Source organism: Salpingoeca rosetta (genome assembly GCF_000188695.1).
Source record: "Salpingoeca rosetta unplaced genomic scaffold supercont1.38, whole genome shotgun sequence".
NCBI classification, from domain to species: domain Eukaryota; class Choanoflagellata; order Craspedida; family Salpingoecidae; genus Salpingoeca; species Salpingoeca rosetta.
The window spans coordinates 28,413-54,225 of NW_004754896.1; the positions used below are offsets into that span (position 1 = coordinate 28,413).

The 25,813-nt window shown below is 58.0% G+C and overlaps 5 protein-coding genes across 5 annotated transcripts in view; 4 read left to right on the forward strand and 1 right to left on the reverse strand.

The window, feature by feature from the left end:
- Positions 1-519: 519 nt before the first annotated feature.
- PTSG_10524 (uncharacterized protein) lies at positions 520-7,595 on the forward strand (the record flags this gene model as incomplete). The annotated part of the gene is made up of 16 exons (XM_004988001.1): positions 520-644; positions 982-1,065; positions 1,217-1,300; positions 1,484-1,567; positions 1,916-1,999; positions 2,214-2,291; positions 2,405-2,564; positions 2,702-2,800; positions 2,930-3,112; positions 3,256-3,501; positions 3,694-4,229; positions 4,411-5,931; positions 6,065-6,296; positions 6,524-6,660; positions 6,698-6,887; positions 7,100-7,595. The coding sequence occupies 16 exons, from the start codon at positions 520-522 to the stop codon at positions 7,409-7,411; spliced, it is 4,155 nt and encodes a 1,384-aa protein (XP_004988058.1). The 3' UTR covers positions 7,412-7,595.
- Positions 7,596-7,929: 334 nt separating this feature from the next.
- On the reverse strand, positions 7,930-10,140 carry PTSG_10525 (uncharacterized protein; the record flags this gene model as incomplete). Its single annotated transcript, XM_004988002.1, has 1 exon — positions 7,930-10,140. One exon carries the CDS (start codon positions 10,138-10,140, stop codon positions 7,930-7,932), a length of 2,211 nt encoding a protein of 736 aa, XP_004988059.1.
- A 263-nt stretch (positions 10,141-10,403) lies between these two features.
- PTSG_13064 (uncharacterized protein) lies at positions 10,404-18,852 on the forward strand (the record flags this gene model as incomplete). Its single annotated transcript, XM_004988003.1, has 17 exons — positions 10,404-10,448; positions 10,623-10,657; positions 10,953-11,041; positions 11,180-11,212; positions 11,374-11,503; positions 11,739-11,868; positions 12,066-12,104; positions 12,277-12,398; positions 12,523-12,630; positions 12,871-13,380; positions 13,639-14,606; positions 14,850-16,135; positions 16,275-16,651; positions 16,698-17,884; positions 17,908-18,416; positions 18,467-18,717; positions 18,771-18,852. The coding sequence occupies 17 exons, from the start codon at positions 10,404-10,406 to the stop codon at positions 18,850-18,852; spliced, it is 5,901 nt and encodes a 1,966-aa protein (XP_004988060.1).
- A 97-nt stretch (positions 18,853-18,949) lies between these two features.
- On the forward strand, positions 18,950-20,776 carry PTSG_13065 (uncharacterized protein; the record flags this gene model as incomplete). Its single annotated transcript, XM_004988004.1, has 5 exons — positions 18,950-19,180; positions 19,245-19,380; positions 19,598-19,839; positions 20,102-20,193; positions 20,506-20,776. 5 exons carry the CDS (start codon positions 18,950-18,952, stop codon positions 20,774-20,776), a joined length of 972 nt encoding a protein of 323 aa, XP_004988061.1.
- Positions 20,777-22,042: 1,266 nt separating this feature from the next.
- The window catches only part of PTSG_13066 (uncharacterized protein), a gene marked incomplete at its 3' end in the record, with an annotated part of 7,271 nt that continues 3,500 nt past the window's right edge, over positions 22,043-25,813 (forward strand). Inside the window, exons 1-8 of the mRNA XM_004988005.1 lie at positions 22,043-22,350; positions 22,611-22,694; positions 22,833-22,916; positions 23,105-23,188; positions 24,732-24,815; positions 24,863-25,053; positions 25,090-25,375; positions 25,587-25,668. Of these exons, the coding sequence (XP_004988062.1) occupies positions 22,148-22,350; positions 22,611-22,694; positions 22,833-22,916; positions 23,105-23,188; positions 24,732-24,815; positions 24,863-25,053; positions 25,090-25,375; positions 25,587-25,668 (1,098 nt within the window). The 5' untranslated portion in view covers positions 22,043-22,147. The remainder of the gene's footprint in view (positions 22,351-22,610; positions 22,695-22,832; positions 22,917-23,104; positions 23,189-24,731; positions 24,816-24,862; positions 25,054-25,089; positions 25,376-25,586; positions 25,669-25,813) is intronic.

Below are 25,813 nucleotides of genomic sequence, written 5' to 3' on the forward strand. Positions count from 1 at the left end.
ATGTGTGTTGGACTGGGGCGTTGTTTGTGGGTTGTGTGGCGGACCTGTTCTTTCCTCAGTAAATGGCTCGATGAAGATGATGAGACCCGCTTGACGGTGGTGATGGTGGAGCGGCGGTGATGTTTGTGGTGTTGGTGTGGCTACAGACATTGGTGTGTTGTGCCAACCAGGCAAGACCAAAGAAGCGAGGAGGGCGCGGCTGTTGTTCCTTTCGGCGACAAAGAGCGTCGGGTTGTTTTGCTGGCTGGCTGGAGGCTCTTCATCCTGTTTGTTTGTTGTGTTCCTGTCGACATGAGATTGTTGACGAACATCTTCCACGGAAGCGCTGCTGTGCGGATAACCTCTGCAAGGTTTTGCGAATCGTCCAATGGCCGAGTCGCAAAACAACAACACACAAAACAAAGGAAACAAACAAAGCAGCGCGTTGAGTTGTTGTCCTCCATTTTGTCGTCGTCTTCTTCCAACCACTTACGAACACGTCACAACAAGCCACAAGGAGAAAGACGACGCGCCGTCGCCATGTCCGGCGGAGAGAAGAGAGCAAGGGAGGAGGTGGAGGCGTTGCTGGCGCAGACGAAGGTGAAGGATGGGGTGAAGAACAAGATCAGGGCCATCGCCAACAACACGTGTCCGGGGGGAATAGAGTGAGTGCAAAAGCAACCAAAACGACGTGTTGCAACATGCATGCATGTGTTGGACACTAGGCCACAAGGACACTTCTTGTGGTTGTACTCGTGCTTATTCTCCCCCTCCCTCTCTGCTTGGCTTGTCCTTGTGTTGCAATGGGTGTGGTGTGGCTTGCTGTTGGGTGTTCACGTGTGCGTGTCCTGTCCCCTCGCACCGCCTGGACACATCAACAGAGAGAGAGTGTGTGTGTGTGTGTTTGTGGCAGGTTGTGACTGACACCCTCATGTTTTTGCTGTCTCGATCCTCAGTCTTCTTGCTCATTTCATGACACACACCATTCATTTGTAATTACAGCTTGGGTGGTTATGGCCTCGGCGTCATTGAGGCGCGTGCGGTGGCCGAGGCGCTCAAGGACAACACCTGCCTCGAAACGCTCGAGTGCGTGGTGATGATGAATCTGCATCGTGTGATATGCATGGTTGATTGGGATGGCGGTGTTGCATGTTGCACCCCTTTCTCCTCCCCTGCTTGCGCATGTTTGGACGTGTGTTCACCTTCGCTCCCTGCGTTTCCTTGTGTGCCTGCACAGCCTGGCAGTCAATTCCATCGGCGATGAGGGCGCTGTGGCGTTGGCGGAGATGCTGAAGCACAACACGGCCCTCAAACAACTCTAGTGAGTGTGTACACGCACACATGCACACATGTATGCTGCGTCACTGCCATTGCACCTTATCACGTGCACATGTGTGGTTGATGGGGTGGGGTTCAACGACTGTGTTGACACCCACAACAATCATCATGACGCACGCATGTGGCATCATCCCCCTGTGTGGCATCCACCATACCGTCTTGACAGCCTGAGTGAGAACTCCATCGGCCCTGAGGGCGCCGTGGCGTTGGCGGAGATGCTGAAGCACAACACGACCCTCACAGCACTCGAGTGAGTGGAAGCTCCTCTTTGCAATGTGTGTCTTTAGGCGCTTCTTCCGCAATACCCGTGTGCAGATGGAGGCACCGCAAGCCACCCACGATGTCTGTGCGACTTGCTTGTTTGACCAACAAATGCTTCCATCCTTCATATGTGCCACAAGTGCTGCCACATCCTGTGCAATTTGCATTTGCCCCCTTTGCTTCCGCCATTGTGACTTCAATGTCGTAGGACCTGATGTGCGAGCGAGTCCGCGTGCACGTGGTCCATCTGCAACCCACTTTTATCCATGACACTGACACGTGTTGCTTGCCCACCCGTTCCCCTGCTCTTCCAACATGCACTTCTTGCCACTTGCAGCTTGCGTAACAACTCCATCACCCCAGTTGGCGGTGCGGCGCTGGGTGCCGCACTGGACGAAAACCGCACGCTGGAAACACTCTGGTTTGTCGCTTGTGCTGCGCCTGCCTCATGAACGCCTGTGTCCTGTTGTGGATTTGTGTGACCAATCGCCACTCTTTTGAGTGCACGCCACACTGTGTGTTCCTCTTTACTTGCTTGCATTTCTCCACAACCCTCCTGACCAACCCTCCTGACGCACACACCACACTTGCTGCTTGTTCCCAACCACACACTACCACCACGTGTCCTCGTTCAGTATTCGGAAGAACTCCACCGCCACCGCCCGCGCCTTTGGTGCCGCGCTGCCCGTCGACCGAGAACTCATCACAGACTGGTCAGTCAATGCGTGCTTCCACTCTAGTCGTTCGCTCCTTGCCTTCTCTCTACCCTTCACCTCACGCACACACGCTGCGTGATGCTTGCATCCAATGTCGCGTGGGATCACAGGTTTGGCGACGATGAGGGCAACGCCGCCTTCGACGAAGCACGCGCGGAGAAGAAGCGGCAGCATGAGCAACTGTTTTCCGCCTGCAGGGATGGCGACGCTCCCGCTGTCACGTCCCTCATCGAGCAGGACAATACAGACATCAACCAACAGGACAAGCAGGTATGTTCATTATGTGTGTGTGTGTGCTGTGCTTGTATGTGAACGGCGCTCGCTCATGGTTGCACCGGCCGTGCGTTCGTTTCCAACAGATCCTCACCACACGTGCCATGCCCCTTGCTGCCCCCACCCATCCACAGGGCGACACGCCACTGCACGTTGCCTGCAGGCACAACCATCCCGCCGTCGTGGAGCTACTCCTGAAGAAGGGCGCAGACACTGCCGTCAAGAACAAGAAGGTGTGCTTCGCGTCGTGTTGCTGTTTCTGAAGACGTGACACGACTGCTTCTTTGCTTTGCGCTGTCCTCCCCCTCTCCCTGCTTCCCTCCTTCCTCAACTCATGCGTTTTACCTTTCCAACACACGCAGGGAGAGACGCCCTACGATGCGGCACAAGCCAGCGGCCACGCTGCCATCACCAGCATCCAAGGGCTGAAACCAGGCGGCAAGCCTTCGGAGCAACCACAGCAACAACAGCAGCAGCCAAAACAAGAGCCACCTGCGCCCACTCCTGCCGCCGGACCGAAGCAAGAAGAACAAGCAGCGCAAGACGTGAGTGATCAGAAGAGTGCTTGCTTGCAACGCACAAGCATATGCATCACGTCACCCATGCCATTCCTTCATCACGCTCTCCGTGGTCTCGTATCAAGCATAATCATGATGTCTCACACAACCATCACCACCACCACCACCAGCAGCAGCCCGAGCAGGCGCGCAGGGAGCGTCTCCAGCAGCGCATGCGGGAGGTCATAGCACGCTTCAACGCGACCATGGCGGGCAGGGCCAAACTCATCTTTATTGGTCAGGGGCGCGCCGGCAAGACTTCCACGTTCCACTCGCTCATGGGTCACATGTTCAACAAGCATGAGCACTCCACCCTTGGCGCCACCTCAACCGACCTCGCCGTCATTGTCGAATCAATGGACGTTCACGACTGGCAGGTGTGTACCCTTGTCTGGTGCGAGCATGTGATGTGTGCGACGCATGGGTGTGAAGAGAGGTGTTGTGAGTGACTCGATGACACGCACACACACACACGCACGTACACACACACACACACACACACACATCCGCACACACACATACACATCCACACACACACACACACACACACACACACACAACCTTTGCAGGAGCTGGATGCGGAGATCTCGGAGTTGATGCGCAGCCTCTGCGGAACGGCGCTGGCGCAGGAATCTGGCGTGGACTTGCAGATGAAGCAGGCGATGATGAAGGCGAAGGCCGACTTGGGGAGCCGCGTTGCCCAGCACCAGCACCAACAGCGGCAACAAGAAGCCGAGAAGGCAGAGAAGGCAGCTGCTGCCAAACTGAAGCAAAGACAGTCACAGCAGTCAATGGAGACGCGGTCACGGCCATCCTCCCGCACGTCATCATCGACCGTCCCAAAGCCCAGCAAGACGTCTCAGATGTCAGCATCTGCGCCCACGAAGCAGGCCACCCTAACCCCTTCCAGCCAAAGTGATGCTGCTGCGCGTGACAACAGCAGCAGCACCACGCCCGGCATGTCTGCTGAGGAAATGGAGAAAGCGATCAAGGAGTTCAACATGGATGCCGTCATGGGCGAGGGCAAAGCACGGGTAACGTTCAAGATCTTTGACCTGGGCGGCCAGTCCACCTTCTACATCTTTCACCCTTTCTTCCTCACCAAGTGAGTACTTCTGTGTGTTGTGTGTGTGTGTGTGCGTGTGTGTGCGTGTGCGTGTGTGTGCGCATATCAGTCCCAGTGCACGTGTAATTGCTGTCACCCTAGATTCGGCACCCTCCACCTCACGGCCCCCCCACCCTACCTTCAACTCACACCCCCCCACCACACATACAACCCACACCAGGTACGCGGTGTACCTGCTGGTGTTCTCCATGGAGGACCTGTTGCACGAAGACGAGAGCCATCGGGCAGAGGCGTGGGAGTTTATGGAGCACTGGCTCTCCTCCCTCCACCTCCACGCAAAGGGCGCACCCGTCATCATCGTCGGCACCTTCGCTGATGTGGTCAGTCAGCGGAAGCAGCACGAGAACATCTCGCGTCACATCTACAGTCGCCTGCGCCACAATCCCGCCTTCCCTGGCGTCATCCACAACGACAAGCATGGGCTGTGGTTCTGGCCCGTCGACAACACCAAGTCCATCAATGACCCCATGATCCAGGACCTGCGCCAGACCATCTCCTCCACAGCACTGGCGCAGGAGTACGTGAGCCAGGAGGTGGCTGTGCCATATCTCCACCTCTACGACAAGCTCAACGCCATCGCCCGCGATGAAAAGCGGCCGCTGCTCACGTTTGATGAGGTGGTGCAGATTGCGCGCACATGTGGGCTGCGCACACGTGAGGAGACAAGAGCCTGCCTGCAGTTCCTGCACTTGTACTCCATGGTGCTGTACTACGACAGCGTGCCTGGCATGGAGGACTGTGTGATCCTGAGTCCGCAGTGGGCGGTGGACATGATGACGCGCGTCATCCGCAACTTTGATCTGCACCACGACGTGCGTGATGGCAAGGCGAGGGCCGTTGGTGCCGACGTGTGGGACGACCTGGTTGACCGCGGCATCCTGCACCGCCGTCTACTTGATGTGCTGTGGAGGGACTTGGAAGGTGGCATGGTTGACCCGTTCCTCCAACTCATGATGGAGTACGGGTTGTGTATCCGGTACACGGCACCAACGGTGCTGCTGCCCGGTCCTCAACAGCAACAACAACACCACCAACAGTACCTCGTCCCAGCCATCCTGCCGATGACGCTGGAGGACGAACAGGCGTCCTCGTCGGTGACTCTGAGCACGGCAGCAGCACAGCAAGCAAATCCGTATGTTGGATATGAGGAGAAGACAGCCTACGTCGCCTTCAGCCTGAGGGAGTTCAAGAGGGGTGTAAGCGCCAAGATTGCAGACACGCAGCAAGCCTCCTTCCTGCCAGAGGGCCTGTTCCCGATGGTTCTGGCACGCGTGATGGCACACATGCAACACGGTGCAGCAGAACCGCCCATGTTGAGCCGCACAGACGCCGTGATCTTCATGGACGTGGCTGAGATCGAGATGCAGCTCGTGCCGGCTGTTGGCGGCATCAAGATCAAGGTCATGACTGCACGTCCTCGCACGCTGCTGCACATGCTGTACGACACCATCACTACAGCTGTCACGCAGCGCTACCCCGAGCTCAAGGCCACGTTGCTGCTGCCATTTAATGACACAAGGCTGCTGTTCTTCGAGGACGTGCACACCCACCACACGAACAAGAAAGCGCTTCGCGTTGGCCGCTCACAGCTGCTGTCACCAGAGGATCTGGTCGCCAAATATGGTCCACTCTTGCCAGTTATGGGTCAGCAGGACAAATACGACGCCTTCATCAGTTACAGGTGGGACATGTGTGTGTGTGTATGTGTGTGTGTGTGCGTGCATGAGTGTGTGCATGAATGTATGGTGCGATCTGGGTGTCTTTCCTTCCCTCTCTCTTCCTTTCTTATTTCGACATTCACCACCACGCCACAGGCAACGCGGCAACCGGGGTTTGGTGATGACCTTGTCCCCTAAGTTGGAACAGCACGGACTGGTGACCTTTGTGGACAGCAACAACTTGGAGACAGGCGTCAACTTCAAGTACGCGTGCATGGCAGCTCTTCAGCACAGCGTGGTCGCCTGTCCCATCGTGTCTGTCGGTGCCATCCATCAGATGCAGCATCGCTCGGCCACACTGGACACTAGAGTGGACCCTGCGGTCACGGTCCCCGCGCCCCTAAGACTGACTTTGAATGGGTTTACATGCAACAATCCGTCTGATAATTTCCGCATGAGCCGCGGCCTGTGTTAAGAACTTGAGTACGATTGCAATCGTTCCGAGGGGTAACGTCTTGTTGGAGTGGATGCCGATGCTGGAGCTGCAGCAGCTTGCTCGCCCAGCATCCAGACAAGGTCCACCTCCGCCCGCATCGTTCCGCTCTTCCTCGGCAGTGGCTGGCACGACAGCAGTCACCATGTTATGAGCGCGGGCGGAGGGTGAGCGAGTACGACTCGTTTGACCGCCTGAAGAGACTGGCAACGAAGTTGCCGGATGTTGTGAGCAAGAACACGGCGGCAGCGCTGGACCAGTTCTTTTCACAGGTGCTGCGATTGCCACCGCCCCAGCAGCACAAAGAGCGTGCGGGAAGTGGTGCTGTCGCTATTTGACATTGATGCGGTGATTGCGGTGGATGCCGGTGTGGACCGCACGTCGCAGCTGCGCGACATTGCGGAGAAGGTGCGCCAGGTCGTCGTCTCTGCCGGCAACGAGGAGCAAGCAGCACTGGGGCCAGGCACAGCGCGTGCATCCAAGAAGGTATGCGCGCTGTGCTGTGCTCTGTGTGTGTGTGTGTGTGTGTGTGTGTGTGTGTGTGTGTGTGTGTGTGGGTGGGTGGGTGGGTGGGTGGGTGTATGTGTGTGTGTGTGTGTGTGTGTGTGCGTGTGTGTATGCAGGCGCACTCTTTCCTCTCATCCACTTGGCGTGCGTGGTGTGTCTTGCTCAACCCCGCCAACTTGTCTGCCGTGCAGTCCTTCTTCTCCTCCTTCTCCACCTCCTTCTCCTCCACAACACCTGTTACACCGCTGCCCGCCACCCCTTCCTCCTCGTCCTCAAACTCATTCGAGCCGGCGCTGACTGCATGGCTCAAACGCCACTCGCTGCTACCGCACGTTAAGTCCGCGCTGATAGAACACAGCATCGACACGTTGGAGGTGCTGGTGGTGTCCATACAAGAGGGTGACCTGACCAAGGAGGTACTCAGGGAAGCCGGTGTGAAAATTGGACCGGCAATCAAGCTGATTCGGGAGGCAAAGAAGTGTGACGTGGACAGTTTTGTGTAGTGTAACGAGTTATCGTTCTGTTTCCTCTCATGTTTGCCGTCGTTGTTCTGCGCTGAGTTACTTCTGCCCTTCCGTCTTTAAGTTCGACGCCTTTCATCCAGTCCTAGCGCCCGACTGTCGTAGACCACCACTTGCACCGCTTCTGTCCCTTGTTGCTCCTCAACTCGTCAAGACGTGCTTCGTTCTGCTTGTACACTGTTCTGTACCTTCCGTGCTTTCATTGCCCTGTGTCATGCCACCACTTCTTGCTTCACCTTTGTTCCACAACACATCCTCCTTGGATTCAGAACACACATGCACATCACCCACTTCCCATGGGTTTTCATCCACGTCAGCCATCCACTTCACACCACCACACACTCACAAGTGTGAACGCGTCAACTGACTTTTTGATGTGAATGTGTACATGACCATGACACGTCAACAAAGCAAATGCATAACCCTTCCGCCACCCAACATGATAACCCCCCCCCCCCCAGCCACCTGATCACACGCGCTCAGGCCTCCTTCCACTGTCCTTAGAAGCGGTTCACCAGCGAGACGTCAGGCCACCGCCAATGGTAGTTTGTGGAGTAGCAGTTGCGCAGCACAACGCAGCCAATGTCTGACAGCCCGTGCATGTTGTCAAAGGCGCAACTCTGCAGAACAAGCCGCTGAATGCCTTGGAAGCAATCAAATTCCATGATGGCACACTTGTGAAGGTGGCAATTGAATACTTCTCGACAGCCTGTGATTGACAGGCTGCCAGGACCATCCGACACAACATTGGAGGGGGCAATAATGGGCACATGCTGAGCAGGAGCGGCCCTCACAGTCAATTCGTCAAGAAAAAGCGTGCCAATGGAGGTGAAGCCAACCCGCCCACAACAACTGTGTAGCGAGGCCCTGTGGCAGCGCGCAATGTCTTGATCGAGCGTGCAGGACGTGAGGCGAAGGTATTGTCGGTCAGAAAGCAGGTGGATGCCGTGCATTGGGTACTGGAATCGCCCGTGGAGAGTTAACGACTGCACCGCCGGCCCGACCCATTCGCAGTGAAGCTCGCCTTTGACAAGGCCATGCAGCTCTTTCACACAGGGCGGCACCGGCCCATCCACGTTGACGCCATCGACACAAACGTGCACATGGTCAGGGATACCATTCAGGGCACTGACATTCCTCACACAGTCCTTGAGCACGAGCTTGTCGGTGCGCCGGCCGAGGTCCACAAGAAACTCGCGTGACAACGCTCTACGAAACAACTTGAGTGCCAGCACATTGGCGTGCACAAAGTCGGGCAGCTGCGGCATCGTGAAGGGTGTTTCATCGGCAATCACAATTCTGTCAACGCGAGTGGGGCAAGTGAACTTCTTCACTTTTGATTGCAGTCGCAACTCAATGTGGGTGGCGTTTGGCAAGTGCAGCAGTCTTGGCACTGCCAGCATGTGTGCGAGCGTAATACGGGTGCCATCGAGTTTGTCATTCTGCAACTGCACCTGACGGAGGCTGAGGTGTTGCGCCGCGGTCACCACCGCGTCATCGCCGCTCAGGTGTGCGCCAACAACGCCGAGCTTTTCCACCCCGAGCAGCGGCGACAGGTCCAACGAGCGGCCGTACAAGCGAGCAAGCCTGATTTCCGGAATGCCCGCGTTCAACATGCCCAAGTCGGAGATGGAGGTGCTGTCGCTCAGTTCAAACCGCTGCACGTCTTGAATATCGCCACGAAGGGTCCGCTGATTTCGAGCACACCACGTCACACGTTTCACGTCATGGATTGTAACGTGGCCAATCTCAGTGGATTGGATGTCAAGGAAATCGATGTGACACGCGCTGAGCGACTCCAACGGACTTTGAATGACCAGGTTCACGTCAACCCCACGCGAGTTGGCGAGCAGCGACGTGCGGAGCTCATGCCACCGATCAGCATCACCCTGGCACATGAATTCAGCCGTGAGCGAAAACAGTGCTGGGGCGAACGCAGCGGTGACTGTGACCCTGTCACCAACGTGCTGTTGCTGCTTCTGAGAGTGCTGTGGTTGGGCGCTTCGGGTGCTTGTCCCTCCTGCATCCGTGGACGTGCTGGTGCCTCCTTCTTGCTTGCTTGCATCTGCACCGTGCACACTGCTGTCGTGCTCACTGGCGTCGAGTGCCTGATTCACGTCTGCGGCCCACGACTCGACGTCTTCAAGGGACGTGTACGTCACGTGTCCAGAGCGTGCGAACCGGTGCCAGAAGCCCTGCGTCTGTGGAGGAGACTGGAGCCTGGAGCGGAGAAAGGTGCACGTGCTTTTCCACGCCACACCCAGCCAACAATACGCGAGGAAGCGGTTCTCCAACCACACGACGACATGCGCAGTGTCGTCTTCTTGTAAAGGGAGCGCGGTGGCTGGCATGGCCATCGCGAGGGCCATCATTGCCGAGGTGGTCGCTGCGTGGGCGGGCACAAGAAGGTCCCGTTGGAACGCGTCAACCCAGTGCTCAGTCGTTCGGCTCTGGCGATTCCACACGTTTGTGCTCTTTGTGAACACGGTGGACAGGCACCACTTGGGCATGGCCCACGGCAGGTCATGGTACAGCTCGCGGCAAGTCAACATGAGGTTGAAGTACGCGCGCGCCACGTCGCGAGGAGGGCACTCCTGGGGCTTGCTGTCCAGCTGTCCCCCGAACACCCCGGTGCCCTTGTACTTTGCTTCCTGCTCTGCTTCCAACACCAACGTCTCCGCCACCAGCGCCCACGCTGCGCCGTCGTTCATGGTGAGAGTTGTGCTGTGTTGTGTTGTGTTGTGTTGTCTTGCTTGTTGTCTTGTGTTGTTGTGTTGTTGTGTTGCAGTGGAAAGTTGTTGCATATCTTTAGTCGCTGTTCCGCCTTGTTGCTTGCAAGCAAACACTCGCCGTCCGATTTGGTGTTGTGTCAAACAAACAGCAGTGTCCTGTTCACGCACTGCACGCTCTCACGCTCCCACACACTTAACCAACTGTTGTCCTGCCTGTTGTTCGTCTCTCAGCTCAACGTTGAATGGCCATTTTCCTCTCGCTGCTGACCGTCGCGTCAGTGTTGCTGGTGCGTGTGAGGCCGGCGTGCATGTGTGTATGTTCTTCCACTTTGACTCTGAGGCTCTTGGCTTCTTGTCTCGCGCTCAGCACTTGTTTTCTTGCTTTGTACTCCTATTGCGCGGCGTGCATGCGGACATGTGTTGTTGTACACACACTGACTTTCTTGTCTTATTCTTTCTAGGTGGCCACTGGACAGCCGTCCGGCTTTCATGGCTGGTGCGTGCGTGTGCTGATGCTCATGTGACGTGGAGGGTGGTGGTGGTGGTGGTGGTCACGCATGTATGCGCTTGCAGCATTGTTCTCTGTGTCTTGGCAGCGTGTGTTCCCTCGTGGCGCAGTCTGCCTGCCTGAACAGTTTTCCCATGGCAAACACCACCGCTGCACACTGCACACTTCACACTGCTTGCTGCACATTGGACAAGTGCACACGTTCACCTTCCTTCTTCTGCGCTGCCTTACATTCACACGCCAACACAAAACAAACTCGTGCATGATTTGTGTCTGTTTGCAGGGCCAACAACTTTGGTGGCTATCTGAGTTTCACCTGCCCTTCCAACCAGGTCCTTGACGGCTGGTATGGCGTCTTCAGCAACAGCCGTCGTAAGTGCCTGCTTGGGGTTTGCTTGTTGTGATAGATTGCAATTGTGCCGTCCTGTTTGTTTGTTTGTCCTGCGTGCTTGTTGAATCAGCATCTCACCAACATGTATCTCTGTGTGTTGATGTGCACCCGCGTGACAGTTGACCGTCGCTACTCTTTCCGATGCACCAACGGTGAGACATGACAGCGAAGATGTGCCTTTGTGTGTGCGTGTGCGTGTGCGTGTGCCTATGCGATGGGTGCGGCCACATAGATGCCTGCTTCCATACGAACGCACCATCACCATTCTCATCCCCCACCTTCTGACCCCACCTCGTTTCCCTCCTGCCTTCAGTCAACTCCATCACGTACCGCAGCTTTGGTGGCTATGAGAACAGCTACTATGGCGGGTTCACAAAGACATACCCCAACGGTCAGGCCATCTACCGCATTCAGGCTGGCCACTCCGATGGCTACCGCGATCGGTGAGAGAGAGAGTGTGTGTGTGTGTGTCTGGGCCGTTTGGTACACCTGTGTATCCCTTGTTATTGCTGCAGCCACGCTTCGGTCACTGTGTGTGCTTGCTCTTATGTGATCAGCGTGTCAGCAAACTGCTGACCCAAGTTGCTGGTCCATCTGTGTGCATTGCACCCTGTACACATGCTGATTAACGTGCACACCACGATCGTCTGCTGCTGTCCCCCCCACACACACACACAGTCGTTGGCGCATTGGCTGTGCAGACCACACAAACAACAACGGCCCGTACCACAGCAGCTGCTCGTGGAGTGGATGGACCAACAACTGGCCCAGCTACTACCCATACTACTACTGGTTCCCCTTCTACTACGTAAGTAGTGAATGCTGTTATGTGTGAGTGAGTGTGTGCGTTCGGGGCAGGGGGTGGACAATCGTGCAAGGGAGGCTGTGATCATGACTACATGCACCACCACCCACACATACATATACACGCTTAGCTGTGTGAATGTTCATGACCTGTCTGGACCAACTCACCATGTGTTTGTGCGATGCTTGCTTGTGGTGTAGTACTTCTACTACTTCTACTCCCCCTTCTACTACTACCACGTAAGACGCCCTGTTTTGTGCTTGCCCGTCGTTTGTACTGTGCATGCATGTGTGCACATGTGAACGCCTTCTTTGTGTCGCTGCCCCACAATCCCATGTGACACAAGCTCTTCCACTCAACTCACATGACCGTCCTCCTCCTCCTGCCCGCGCCTGCGCCTGACTCTTGCAGTACCCCACGACCAGCTTCACGGCAAACAGCAAGTATGTGATCCACGGTGTGCAGTCCGACTTCAGCTACACCTTCCGTGACCGCCGCTGGCGCTTCTACCAGTGCCGCGTCTCCTGCCGCAGGTACATGACTGCATACGTGTGTGTGCGCGCGTGTGTGTGTGGTTTTGTGTGTATAAATGTCTGCGCCTCCTCTGCTCACTCACCCACTCACTTATTGACATACTCACGCCCGCGTCCACAACAGCGGATGGGTCCAGTCTGGTACCGAGTGCACGTGCCCAAGTGGTTCGTACCAGAGGGGCAACGATTGCGTCAGCAGCCGCAAGTGTGGCCGTGGCCAATACGCCGCCTCGTGAGTCAAAACCGCACGCGTGTCCTCTGCTTGAGCCTGCCTCCCTTGCAGAAGTGCACTGCACTGCGTTTCGCCGTGCATCGCTGCGCCGCCTCGTGAACACACATTTATTCACACACATTTATTCACACACGCACACACACACACACACTCACACACGCACACACATTCATGCACACACGCACACTCTCAATCCCTCTCACCTCTTAGCCTCTTCCCTCCCCGCTCTCCAAAACTCAGGTCCAGCAACAACCGCTACTGCTACGACTGCCGCCCTGGCACGTTCCAGTCTGACTCGTCACATACGGACACAACGTGCTCCTCCTGCCCCGCCGGCAAGTTCCAGGACGACTATGGCCGTGCCGACTGCGAGACCTGCCCCAGCTCCCAGTACAACCCATACACCGGACGCTCGTCGTGCCGTGACTGCTCCTCCGGCTACTACCGCAGCAGCCCCAGCACGCAGACGCGCTGCCAACCCGGATACCGCTGCCCTGGCTCGTGCTCCCGCATTGCATGCTCCCCAGGCACATACCAGAACAGCTACCGCCAGGTGTCGTGCAAGTCCTGCGAGGCTGGCAAGTACCAGACCGAGTCTGGCGCGTCCAGCTGCAACAACTGCGCCAACGGCTACTACACCACCTCTGCCGCGTCTGCCCCCAGGCGCTGTCAGCCCGGCTTTGCCTGCAGCTCGTGCAACCGCCGCGCGTGCAACGGCGAATTCTACCAGAATGCGGCCGGCGAATCCGAGTAAGTTCATCAAGCATACGAGTTAGTGTCGTTGGATGCACCACAACTGTGAGTGTGTGTACTTGTTGTGCACTTGTGTCAACCCTGGAGATGACGTGATATGGCTGTGTGTGCATGAGCCACCAAAGTGTCAAGCAGTGCGCTGTTGTTGTCTCCCCTGCCTTTGTTTTGCTTTCGTACCCTTACGCTTCCACTCACCACAACCTCACAACCCTACAACCTCCTCCACCGAACCCCTCCACCAACCCCTTTATTCAGCTGCAAGCGCGCAAGCCAGTGTGGTGCTGGCCAGTACGTGAGCCGTGGCCCGTCACAGACAACGGACCGCGTGTGCGGCTCGTGCTCTCTGGGCCGCACGTACCAGGACGCCAGCTCCCACACCTTTGGCAGCTGCAAGCCCGTGCGCAACTGCCCTGCTGGTACCTTTGTCGCCGCGGACCCCACCCTCAGCTCCGACCGCGTGTGCGGCAAGTGCCAGGAAGGCACATACTCCTCGGGCGTCAACGCGAAGCAGTGCGAGGACATTGGCACGTGCGATGCTGGCGAGTACGCCTTCTTCGCCTCGTCCACCTCGGGCGTGGACTGCCGCGCCTGCGCGCTTGGCTCCACCTACCAGGATGAGACAAACCACAACCGCCAGTCCTGCAAGACTGTGTCTCCCGAGTGCCCGGCGGGCCAGTTTCAGGCCGTTGCTCCAACCCGCTCCAACGACCGCGTCTGCAACGACTGTCACCCAGGTACCTTCTCTGATCGCCCTGGCGGTGACGAGTGCGACCCTCACACGCAGTGCGGTGCCGGTTTCATCGAGACCAGCCCCGCCACGCCGACCTCCGACCGCGCCTGCCGTCGCTGCAACGGCGTCACGCAGTACCAGGACGAACTGCACCAGGCCTCGTGCAAGACCGTGCGCACGTGCTCTTCCACCCAGTACGAGACCACGGCGCCCAGCCCCTCCAACAACAGGGTGTGCGCCTCTTGCACCACCTCCTGCCCCAGCGGCAAGGTGCTTGTCGGCACCTGCGGTCCCACCACCGACAAGCGGTGCGAGTCGTGCCACCCGTCGTGCGCCACGTGTGACGGCACCACGGAGAACGACTGCCTCTCTTGCGCCGACTCAAGCCTCACCCTTCTGGACGGCCGCTGTGTCAACCCTGACTGCGGCGAAGGCGAATACCGCGACGGCGCAACCTGCAAGCCGTGTGACTCCTCTTGCGCCGAGTGTGACGGTGTGTGTGTGTTGTGTGCCGTGTTGTTGCTGTGTTGCGTGTGGGCGTGTGTTTGTTGCGTTGCTCGGTCTGCGTTGGGGGTTGCTGACGTCGCCCAGCTTGTTCCTGGTTCACTACTGATCACATATCACATGACTCCACACGTCAACACACAAAACACCACGCCCCAACACGACCACTCCAACCACTGACTCACTCACTCTTTTTTGAACCACTCACCTCCCTCACCCCTTCCCTTTGTAGGCGCCGGTTCGAACCGCTGCATCTCGTGCAAGGGCGATCGCTACCTTGATGGCAACTCGTGCGTGACCAAGTGTCCGACTGGGTACTTCAAGTTCACCAACAGCGAGCGCGACAACGTCTGCCGCCGCTGCACCAGCTGTGATGACGGTACGTTTGCCTCGACCCCTTGCGATGGCAGCACCTTCACCGACACGCAGTGCAGCCCATGGAGCACGTGCGACGAGGGCGAGGAGGAGGACACTCCACCCAACAGCGTTCGCGACCGCGTGTGCCGCAAATGCGAGGCGGACAAGGAATACCAGGACCAGCCTGGCAAGCTCTTCTGCAAGTCTGTCAGCGTGTGCCAGCACGGCCAGTACGTGTCAACCGAACCCACCCTGACCACCGACCGCCAGTGTTCCGCTTGTGGCACGGGCACCTTCACCAATTCGGAGAACGCCGCGCGCTGCCTGCCCTGTGCTGCAGGTTCATTCCAGGACGAGACAAACTCCCCAAGCTGCCAGGAATGCGGCATCGGCATGTACGAGCCCGAGCAGGGCCAGACGCAGTGCGCGGAGATCCCGCCCGGCTACTACGGCGTCGGCGGCACCATCTCCACCCGCACGGGCATTGCCGAGTGCCCGCGTGGCTACTACTGCCTCGGCGGCTCCCACGACAAGCAGGCCTGCCCGCCCAACCAGTACCAGTCCGAGACCGGCCAGAGCCAGTGCGTGGACCTCACCGTGTGCGGCGATGGCGAGCTTGTCTCCAAGGAGCCCACCAGCATCAGCGACCGCGAGTGCTCCCCTTGCCCCGACGGCACGTACCAGGACGACAACGACCACGACATGACCGAGTGCATTCCCTGGACCACCTGTCCCGTCGGCACCCACATCTCTACCACAGGCAACGCTCGCCGCGACCAGTCGTGTGCCAGCTGCGACGCCCCGGAGACGTTCCAGGATAAGGAGAACCAGCGCACGTGCAGGCCCGTCTCAGACTGCCCCGTCGGCACGGCTGAGCTTGTTGGCCCCACCCCCACCTCCGACCGCAAGTGCCGCGCTTGCCAGGTCGGTACCAACTACGCCGATGACACGGGCCTGGAGATTTGCAAGCCCGTCACCAACTGCCGCCCCGGCACGCGCGAGGTGGCCGCCCCAACAGCCAGCTCGGACCGCGTGTGCCAGGCCTGTGAGCCCAACACGTACACAGAGTCAGAGAACGAGAAGACGTGCCGTCCACACACGCTGTGCGGCGCCAGCGAGAAGGAGGTGGAGGAGCCCACCACTTCCAGCAACCGCCGCTGCGTGCGTTCTCAAGTAGGATATTCAGTGTAATAACTATGTGCTTGTTGCCCCAACACCTCACAAAAATGTGCTACCATTGCCTCACCTCCACAATACCCGTTCCCCCACCCACTCTATTCCCTCATGTCAATTCGAACAGGGCTGCACTGGACCGGCAATTGACGAGTGCACGGCCTGCGGACCCAACCTGCAGCTGCGCAACGGCCGCTGCATCAGTGAGTGCCCCGATGGCGAGTATGAGCTCGGCAATGGATGTGCTGAATGCCACTCCACGTGTGCCGACTGTGATGGCCCGGACGCCACCAACTGCCTCCTGTGCGACGGCAACCTCAACCTCTGGGTCGACGAGCAAGGCCAGTCGTGCATTGCCGATTGCCCTCCCGGCTACTACGCCAAGGACCACCGCTGCGTGCCATGCACCTCATGTGGCATGGGCACCTGGGCCTCCACCCCATGCTCCGCGTCATCCGACGCCGTCTGCTCTCCCTGGACCGAGTGCAAGCCTGGCCAGAAGGAGTCCGTCTGTCTCTGGCAACGCCGTGCGCGACCGCGCGTGCGTGAGCTGCACCCTCGGCATGGAGTACCAGCCGCTGCCGGGCCGCACCTCGTGCTTCCCCACCAGCGTGTGCGAGGAGCCCTTCATCGAGACCATCCCGCCCACGCTCACCACGGACCGCCTGTGCTCCTGTGACACGCTCACCTGCAACAAGTTCATCACGCAGCTGTTTGAGGAGATGGTGTGCGCCGAGCCCACGGACAAGCAGTTCGACGTCGTGCTTGATGTGTGCTGCTCCGGCCAGGGCGAGGATGGCATCCGCGACACCATTCGCCAGATGGACGCCTACGAGGCACGCCGTTCCTGCCCGGGTTGCACAGACACGTGCGAGTGCAGCGCTGGCTTCATCCTTGTCTTCGACGCCGACTCGGCTGACTGCCGCCCGTGCGACGGCGTGACGGAGTTCTCCCCATCCATTGGTGGCAGCAAATGTGAGCCCATTGAGGAGTGCGAGCGCGGCCAAGAGGAGGTGTCCGCGCCAACCTGCTGCTCCTCGGACCGCGTGTGCCGCGACTGCCTAGCCGGCACCATCGACAAAGACAGCGCCGGCTCCACGGGTTGTCAGATGTGCCCCGCCGGCCACTACACGGAGGCGGGCTTCCACGGCTCCTGCTCCAGCTTCACCTGCCGCGCAGGCACCCACGACCACGACAGCGACGCCGCCACGCCGTGCCAGCCGTGCGTCTTTGGTATCACGTACCAGGACGAGGAGGGCCAGACCACGTGCAAGGACGTGACAGAGTGCGCGCCCGGTTTTGAGGAAGTGCAAGCGATGACGCTTATCAGCGACCGCGTCTGCGACGAGTGCCCAGAGGGCACATACAAGGCTATCTCTGGCCAGGGCGTGCCCTGCCTCCCCGTCACCACGTGCGATGCTGGCGACGAAGAGACGGCCGAGCCCACCCCCACGAGCGACCGCGTGTGCAGCCAGTGCGAGCTTGGCGCCACCTTCAAGCCCGTCGACGGCCAGGCCGAGTCGTGCCGCCCCGTCACGCAGTGCGGCCCGGATGAGGAAGAGATTCGCGAGCCCACGCGCCAGCATGACCGCCTCTGCCGCAAGTGCGTCCAGGACATTACCTACCGCCCCGCCGGCTCAGACACGTGCGTGCCCGTGTCGCGTTGCGCGGCCTCAGAGTACAATTCCACGCACGCCACGCTCACCACGGATGTGGAGTGCACGGCCGTGAGCAACTGTGAGTTTTGGCACCTTCCAGAGCCAGGCGCCCACGCTCGACTCTGACCGCGAGTACGCTGGAGTGTTCCGAGTGCCCCAGTGGCCGCTACGAGATTCGCGCCTGCTCTGCGCTGGAGAACGTGCAGTGCGCCGGTTGCTCTGCGTGCCCGCCGAACACATACATCCTGCGCGCATGCGACTCGGAGAATGACGTGTCGTGCCAGCAGTGCAGCACGTGCTCTGATGAGCAGTACCGCAGCGCACCATGCACCGCCACCAGCGACACGGAGTGCACGACGCTCGACGTGTGCGACCAGGACCAGTTTGAGCTGTTCCCCGCCACACCAACCACGGACCGCATCTGCCGCGACCTGAGCCAGCGCAACCCGACGACGGAGTACGAGCGCACCGCCTGTGCCACCTCATTTCCAAGTGCGACCCTGGCGAGCAGCGCATCCGCGCGCCCACCTCCACCTCCGACGCCAAGTGCGAGCCGTGCCCCATCGGCACCACCGACCACGACCGCAACCCGCTCACCGCCTGCCAGCCGTGTCCCTATGGCCACTATGTGCCTACGGGATCCATCGGCTCCTGCGAGCAGTTCCTGTGCCCAGCCGGCACCGCCGACCTGGACCGCAACGCCAGCACGCCGTGCACGCCGTGCCAGGCTGGCGTGGACTTTGCCGCCCTCTCTGGCCAACGCGATTGCACGCCTGTGACGGAGTGCGACCTCAGCTGTCATCAGGGGGTGCGCCCTACCATGCACCCCACCATCTTCACGGACCGCCAGTGCCGCCGCTGCATCGAGGGCCTGTTCTACCGCGACAGCAACATGGACTTCTGCACACGCGAGTGTCGCCCTGTGAGCCTGGCTCGTTTGAGACGGCAGCGCCCACCACCATCAGCACGGACCGCGAGTGCCAGATGGGCCACACGTGCCCCAACAACACCACGTTCATCTCGCGCCCGCTCACGCCCACGACGTAGAACCACAGGCATCTGCTCGCCGTGCACGCAGTGCCTGTGCAACAAAGTACGAACTCGTTGCGCCGTCGCTGGTCAACGACCGTGAGTGCCAGCGAGTATGCGCTCGTGCCAGGACACGGAGTGCGAGGTGTCGGCGCCCACAGCCACGACGGACCGCCTCTGGGCCACCATCAGCACCTGCCCCATGGAGCAGTTTGAGGTGCTCCCGCCCACCACCACCTCGGACCGTGCGTGCGCGCCCGCGTACTCTGTCTCGCTCATCTTTGATGCCAAGTTCAACGCCCTTGCCGGCACACAGTCGCGCCGCGAGGCGTTTGAGGCCGCGCTGGTGCAGTCCATCAACACGACGCAGGACGCGTCGCAGATTCATTCTGCGCATCGACCTGCGCCAGGGCTCCATCATTGCTACCATCCCCTCCCTGAACGAGGACATTACGGCGTGCCTCTTCAACCGGTCCGTCTCTTGTGACATGACCGTCATGGCCTTCACCGCATCGCCGTGCGAGGCCGACGCGTTCCTGGAACCTCGTCTTTTTGATTGTACGCGTGCACACGTAATCGCACCCATCACGCACACACCAACTGCTGCAGCCACTCACACGCACGCACGCTTGCAATTTCACGTGGACGCCACATCCCGACATCAACCACAACAGCAGCCGCCACCATTGCACCTGTTGTGATCGCGTGCTGCCAGTACACACCACCTTCACCTCCCACATCATCATCATCATCATCGTCCCAGCACTGCTGCCACCACTACCCACCACCAACGACAGCAACGAGCTCAGGGCATCTAATGCTGTTGGCTCTTGGACCATCACGGCGCTGTTGGAAGAAACGCTAGCAGCAGCAGTGGTTGTGGTGGTCGTGGTGCACGCCATGGCAACAGCAGCGACAGCTGATGAGGTGGTGGTGGTGAATGTGGTGGTGCTTGCATTCCTCACGAGTTCCAGCAACAGCAAGGAGGTGGCCATCGTGCTTCTGGTGAGCACGCATGTGCTGGGTGTTGTTGGTGCCACCGCTGACAACAGCAGTTGTTGCGGTGAGCGACAACGGCGATGAAGAAGAAGATGGATGTATGTGGTGGGGCATGGTACGCAGCCAACCTTCCTTTGTGGTTGGCTGTGCAATTGGCGTGCGCACACAGATAGTGGCGATGACGAGACGGCTGCCAATCAAATCACTTCCCACCTGAGAAACCACCGCATCGTGGCTCATGCACGCGTGCACGTCGTTCTTCCTTCAGACCAGCCATCGACAGTGCAGCGTTGCTGTGTGCCACGCGGTGCTTGATGATGCGTCGTTGTTGTTGTCACTGCGTCGGCTGTTTGTTAACACGTATGCCGTGCATGCCCACCTTCCTTCCTCCCTCCCTTCCTTCCTTCCTTGCTGTTCTCTGCTCTGCCATTCTCCCTTGCCAGTGTGTGTTTGGTCGCTGGTTGCAGTGTTGTGATGATTCTACCTTGCATGTTCAATCGTTCTCCAACAACAATACATTGGAACAGAGCAAAGACATGAAGAGATGACAACAGCCCTCACACACGGGCACACACGCAACACCAACACGCACATCCAAGCAAGAGAGGAAGGCAGAACCAGAGACACAGCACAGCTCAAGATAACAGCCACATCGCATGGTGCCACTTGCAGTGCAGCCAAACAGCCAAGTGCAAGGGGGTCTGCAACAACGACAACAAGGGCGCAGTCATCCACAAGCCACCACTGTGTGTCAGGAGTGCTGCAGGGCACAGAAGACCCACAACGCAGGTCAGTCGACGACGCTATTGTTGCTGCGGCTGCTCTTGAACGCCTCGCACCAGTCCTTCAAGCAAGTCCCTCCAGTGTCAGCTGCACTTGGTTGCCGTCCTTGTCTGCTGGTGGTGCTGTCATCTGCACCGTGTCTCGTGGATGGCCTGCGTGATGAAGCAGAACGCGTCCAGCACCACCACGACGGTGTCAGAGGGAAAGAAGTCGACGCTGCCGCGCACATCCATCAAGCCTGTTTGTGTGGTTCACAACACGAATCCACGCACGCGCAAGGCAGTACCAGCAAGAGTGAGTGAGCGAGGTGTGTATGTGGGTGTGTGTGTGTGCGTGAGTGTGCGTGCATCAACGCAGGTGATGTGGAGAACACGCATGAGGAGCTGCAAGCGTGCCATCACATGGAAGCAAACCATCATCAGGAGGCAAAACACGCATGGACTCACTCACAAGCAAGGATGACGCAGCCACTTGCCACTGCCATGGCCTCATGCATCGACGATGCCGTCGCCAGGCAGTGAGCCAGCTAGCCAGCTTTCAGTCAGGAAGGGAGTGTCCAACATCGTCGTGGGGGCAGCAGGCTAAGGGGGATCTTGCACGACTCTTCTCATGTGATTCGCACCACTGCCACCACACCCTTGTCGTTGTCAGCGCATGCTGCTGGTGCTGCTGCTGCTGCTGTGTTGGCGAGCAAGGCGAGGGAGATGGTCATTCATTCTGGTTGCCACCGCGTTGGTGAGCGTAGCCACTACCGCTGATCCATGCATGGAGTGCAATGGTGGCTGGTGGTTGGTTGAGTGTGGTTGGTTGGTTGAGTGAGATGTGAGTGAGTGTTGGAGAGGGAAGGGGAACACGGGCTGAGGGGACGGAGGAAGGAAGGAGGAAGGAGGGTGGAAAGAAGGGAAATGGTGCTGTGGGTGGTGGAGGTTGTGTAGTCACACCAGTCGCACCAGTCAGTCAGTGGGAGAGAGAAGAGAGGGAAAGGAAAGGAAGTGGTGCACACTTCTGCACGTGGCATGGAGCAGCAGCACTCTCACCAGAGCAGAGAAGAGAGAGGAGAGAGGAGGGGAGAGGAGGGGAGAGACTGAGAGAGGAGAGGGGAGAGGAGGCACTGCAGCACAGTCAATTCATCCACTGGCTGGTTGGGTGGTTTGTTGAGAGTGGTGGTTGTTGTGGGGAAAAACAAACAAAGGAGAAGGAAGGAAAGGACAGCTGGCTGGCTGCATTGTGGAGGAAGATATGGGGAGTTTTCGTGGCTGGCGAGAGAGGAATGGTGGTGGAAGTCTTGATGTACTTTTCGTGGGGTGCGCCCAAGAAAGGCACACAGCAAGCAACACAAGAAGAGAAGGGAATCAGCAAGCACTGCAAGCAGGCGTGGGTTGTTTGGTTTGTGGTGTGTCCTCTCCAACTCCATTTCTAGATTTCTGCGTCGTTCCAGGTCTCACAGCACCCCAGCCACAACAAACAACAAGCAAGGGACAGAAGAGGGCAGAGAGGGAGGAGGAGAACAGACAAGGAGGAGACAGGGGAGATGGGTGACACCCACAGCAAGGCAGAGGGAGAGGGAAGAGAACCTGCCAACGCAAAGAACGCAAAAACAACAACAGCCATGTCCGGCGGAGAGAAGTGGACGAGGGAGGAGCTGGAAGCCTTGCTGGCACAGACGAAGATGTGGCAAAGGGTGAAGGACAAGATCAGGGCCATCGCCAACAACACGTGTGGGGAAGCTGTCGAGTGAGTGCGAGCAACAACGACATGACATGTGTGTGCATGTTGGAGAAAAGAAAGAAGAGCACTCGCTGTGCTTCTTGACCACCCTGCTTCGCACGTCCTTGTCTTGCTTGAGTTGTTGTGTGTTGCTTGGCGTTCCTGTGCTTGCGTGTCCGATCGCACAACCTGGCCACATAAACGGAGAGTGTGTTTGTGGCAGTTTGTGACCTGCACCCTCACGTTTGCTCTCTTTCACTCTCATGACACACGATTTTGAATCACAGCTTCATGGGTGCTTCCTTTGACGCCGTTGGGGCGCGTGCAGTGGCCGAGGCGCTCAAGGACAACACCTGCGTCAAACGACTCTTGTACGCGGTGATGTGAGCTGCATTGTATGACACGCATGGTTGATTGTGTTGGTGTTGCATGCTCCTCCTCATTCATGTCTCTTCTTCTTCACACTTTGGATGTGCTCAACTTTGCTGCCTGCATTCTTGTGTGCACAGCCTGCGTGACAACTCCATCGGCCCTGAAGGCGCCGTAGCGTTGGCGGAGATGCTGAAGCACAACACAACCATCACAGTACTTTTGTGAGTGTGAGCGCACACGTGCATTGAAAGACACTTGCTTTGAACATATGCTTGTGTGTGCTTGTATGGTTTTGTGTGTGCAGGTTCAACGGCTGTTTGCCACCCACTGTGCCCGTCACCCACTCATCACTCATCACCACCGCGTATGCTGTCATCCACCTCCTCCTCTCTCGTGTGTGTGTGTACAGCCTGGATAGCAACTCCATCGGCGACGAGGGCGCCATGGCGTTGGCGGAGGTGCTGAAGCACAGCACGCCCCTTAAAGGACTTTAGTAAGTGTGGGCATGTACATGCATTGCGAGACATTCGCTTGGAGCATGCGTGCGTGTGTGTTCCTGTGTGCAGACTCAACGACTGTTCACCACCTACTGTGCCCGTCACCCACTCATCCCTCCTCATCACCGGGTATGTCATCAACCACTCGCTCCTACTGTCTCTCTCTCTCTCTCTCTCTCTCTCTCTCTCTCTCTCTCTCTCTCTCTCTCTCTCTCTCTCTCTCTCTCTCCGACCGATTAAGCAATTGGTCGGAATTTCCATTAACGAAGAAACAAATTTTACCACATACCCAACCCACCGGCGTGTACGTAGACTGCGGTTTTACACCGTTAACTGATAGGACTGACTGTGGTGGAGTCAGAATCACGTCAGGCCACGTACGGAAAAGTCTGCTCTTGCTACCGTGGAACACTGGTGGGGACACACAATCTTTACGGTGGCTTACCAAAGGATGAGATGAAGCACAACGCGACCCTCAAGACATTCGAGTGAGTGAAGACATGCACGTGCGTCGGAGTCACTTGGTTTGAGCGTGTGATCATGAGCTTTGTGTGTGGTTTGCTGTGCAGCAAGTTCAACGGCTGTTCGCTACCCGAATGTAGTTATCACCACTCATCACTCCTCACCACTACGTACGCTGTCATCAACCGCTCACTCCCAGCCTGGGGAGCAACGGCATTTGTGACCAGGGTGCTGTGGCGTTAGCGGAGATGCTAAAGCACAACACAGCCATCACACGACTCGTGTAAGAGCCGGCACGCACATGTATTGAAGGACATGGAGCGTGTGCGTGTTTGGTTTTTGATGCACAGGCTCAACGGATGCTTGTCACTCACCGTGTGTCCGTCACTCATCACCCCTCAACCCCACGTACGCTACCATCAACTTCCACTCCTCCCATCTTATCTCTTGTGTGCACAGCCTGCGTGACAACTCCATCGGCCCTGAAGGCGCCGTAGCGTTGGCGGAGATGCTGAAGCACAACACAACCATCACAGTACTTTTGTGAGTGTGAGCGCACACGTGCATTGAAAGACACTTGCTTTGAACATATGCTTGTGTGTGCTTGTATGGTTTTGTGTGTGCAGGTTCAACGGCTGTTTGCCACCCACTGTGCCCGTCACCCACTCATCACTCATCACCACCGCGTATGCTGTCATCCACCTCCTCCTCTCTCGTGTGTGTGTGTACAGCCTGGATAGCAACTCCATCGGCGACGAGGGCGCCATGGCGTTGGCGGAGGTGCTGAAGCACAGCACGCCCCTTAAAGGACTTTAGTAAGTGTGGGCATGTACATGCATTGCGAGACATTCGCTTGGAGCATGCGTGCGTGTGTGTTCCTGTGTGCAGACTCAACGACTGTTCACCACCTACTGTGCCCGTCACCCACTCATCCCTCCTCATCACCGGGTATGTCATCAACCACTCGCTCCTACTGTCTCTCTCTCTCTCTCTCTCTCTCTCTCTCTCTCTCTCTCTCTCCCTCTCTCTCTCTCTCTCTCTCTCCCCCTCTCCCTCTCTCTTCTCTTGTGTGCACAGCCTGGGCGACAATGGCATCGGTGACCAGGGTGCTGTGGCACTGATGGAGATGCTGAAGCACAACACGACCCTCGAAGAGCTGTTGTGAGAGTTTCATTCAAGGCGCCCACTCTGAGCGTGTGCTTGTTTAGTTGCGTTTGCTTTTGTTGTGCAGGAGGCTCAACGGCTGTTTGCCACCGTGTGCTCGTCATTCACTCATCACTCCTCACCACCGTGTATGCTCTCGTCGACCTCCCACTCCTCTCTGTCTCTCTCACACACTCCCTCACACATGCACACACTCACTCTCCCCCCCCACACACACACACTCTCTCTCTTGTGTGTCCACAGCCTGTACCGCAACTCCATCTACGATGAGGGTGCCGTGGCGCTGGCGGAGATGCTGAAGCACAACACAACCCTCACATATCTCGAGTGAGTCAGACATGCACATGCATTGAAGGCGCCAGCTTTGAGCGTGTGCTTGTTTGGTTGTGTTTGGTTTCGTGTGCAGCAGGCTCAACGGCTGTTTGCCGCTCACCATTTGCTCGTCACCCACTCATCACTCATCACCACCGCGTGTGCTGTCATTCACCTCCTTCTCTCTCTTGTATGTGCGCAGCCTGGGTGGCAATTCCATCAGCGATGAGGGTGTTGTGGCGTTGGTGGAGATGAAGCACAACGCGACCCTCAAGACATTCGAGTGAGTGAAGACATGCACGTGCGTCGGAGTCACTTGGTTTGAGCGTGTGATCATGAGCTTTGTGTGTGGTTTGCTGTGCAGCAAGTTCAACGGCTGTTCGCTACCCGAATGTAGTTATCACCACTCATCACTCCTCACCACTACGTACGCTGTCATCAACCGCTCACTCCCAGCCTGGGGAGCAACGGCATTTGTGACCAGGGTGCTGTGGCGTTAGCGGAGATGCTAAAGCACAACACAGCCATCACACGACTCGTGTAAGAGCCGGCACGCACATGTATTGAAGGACATGGAGCGTGTGCGTGTTTGGTTTTTGATGCACAGGCTCAACGGATGCTTGTCACTCACCGTGTGTCCGTCACTCATCACCCCTCAACCCCACGTACGCTACCATCAACTT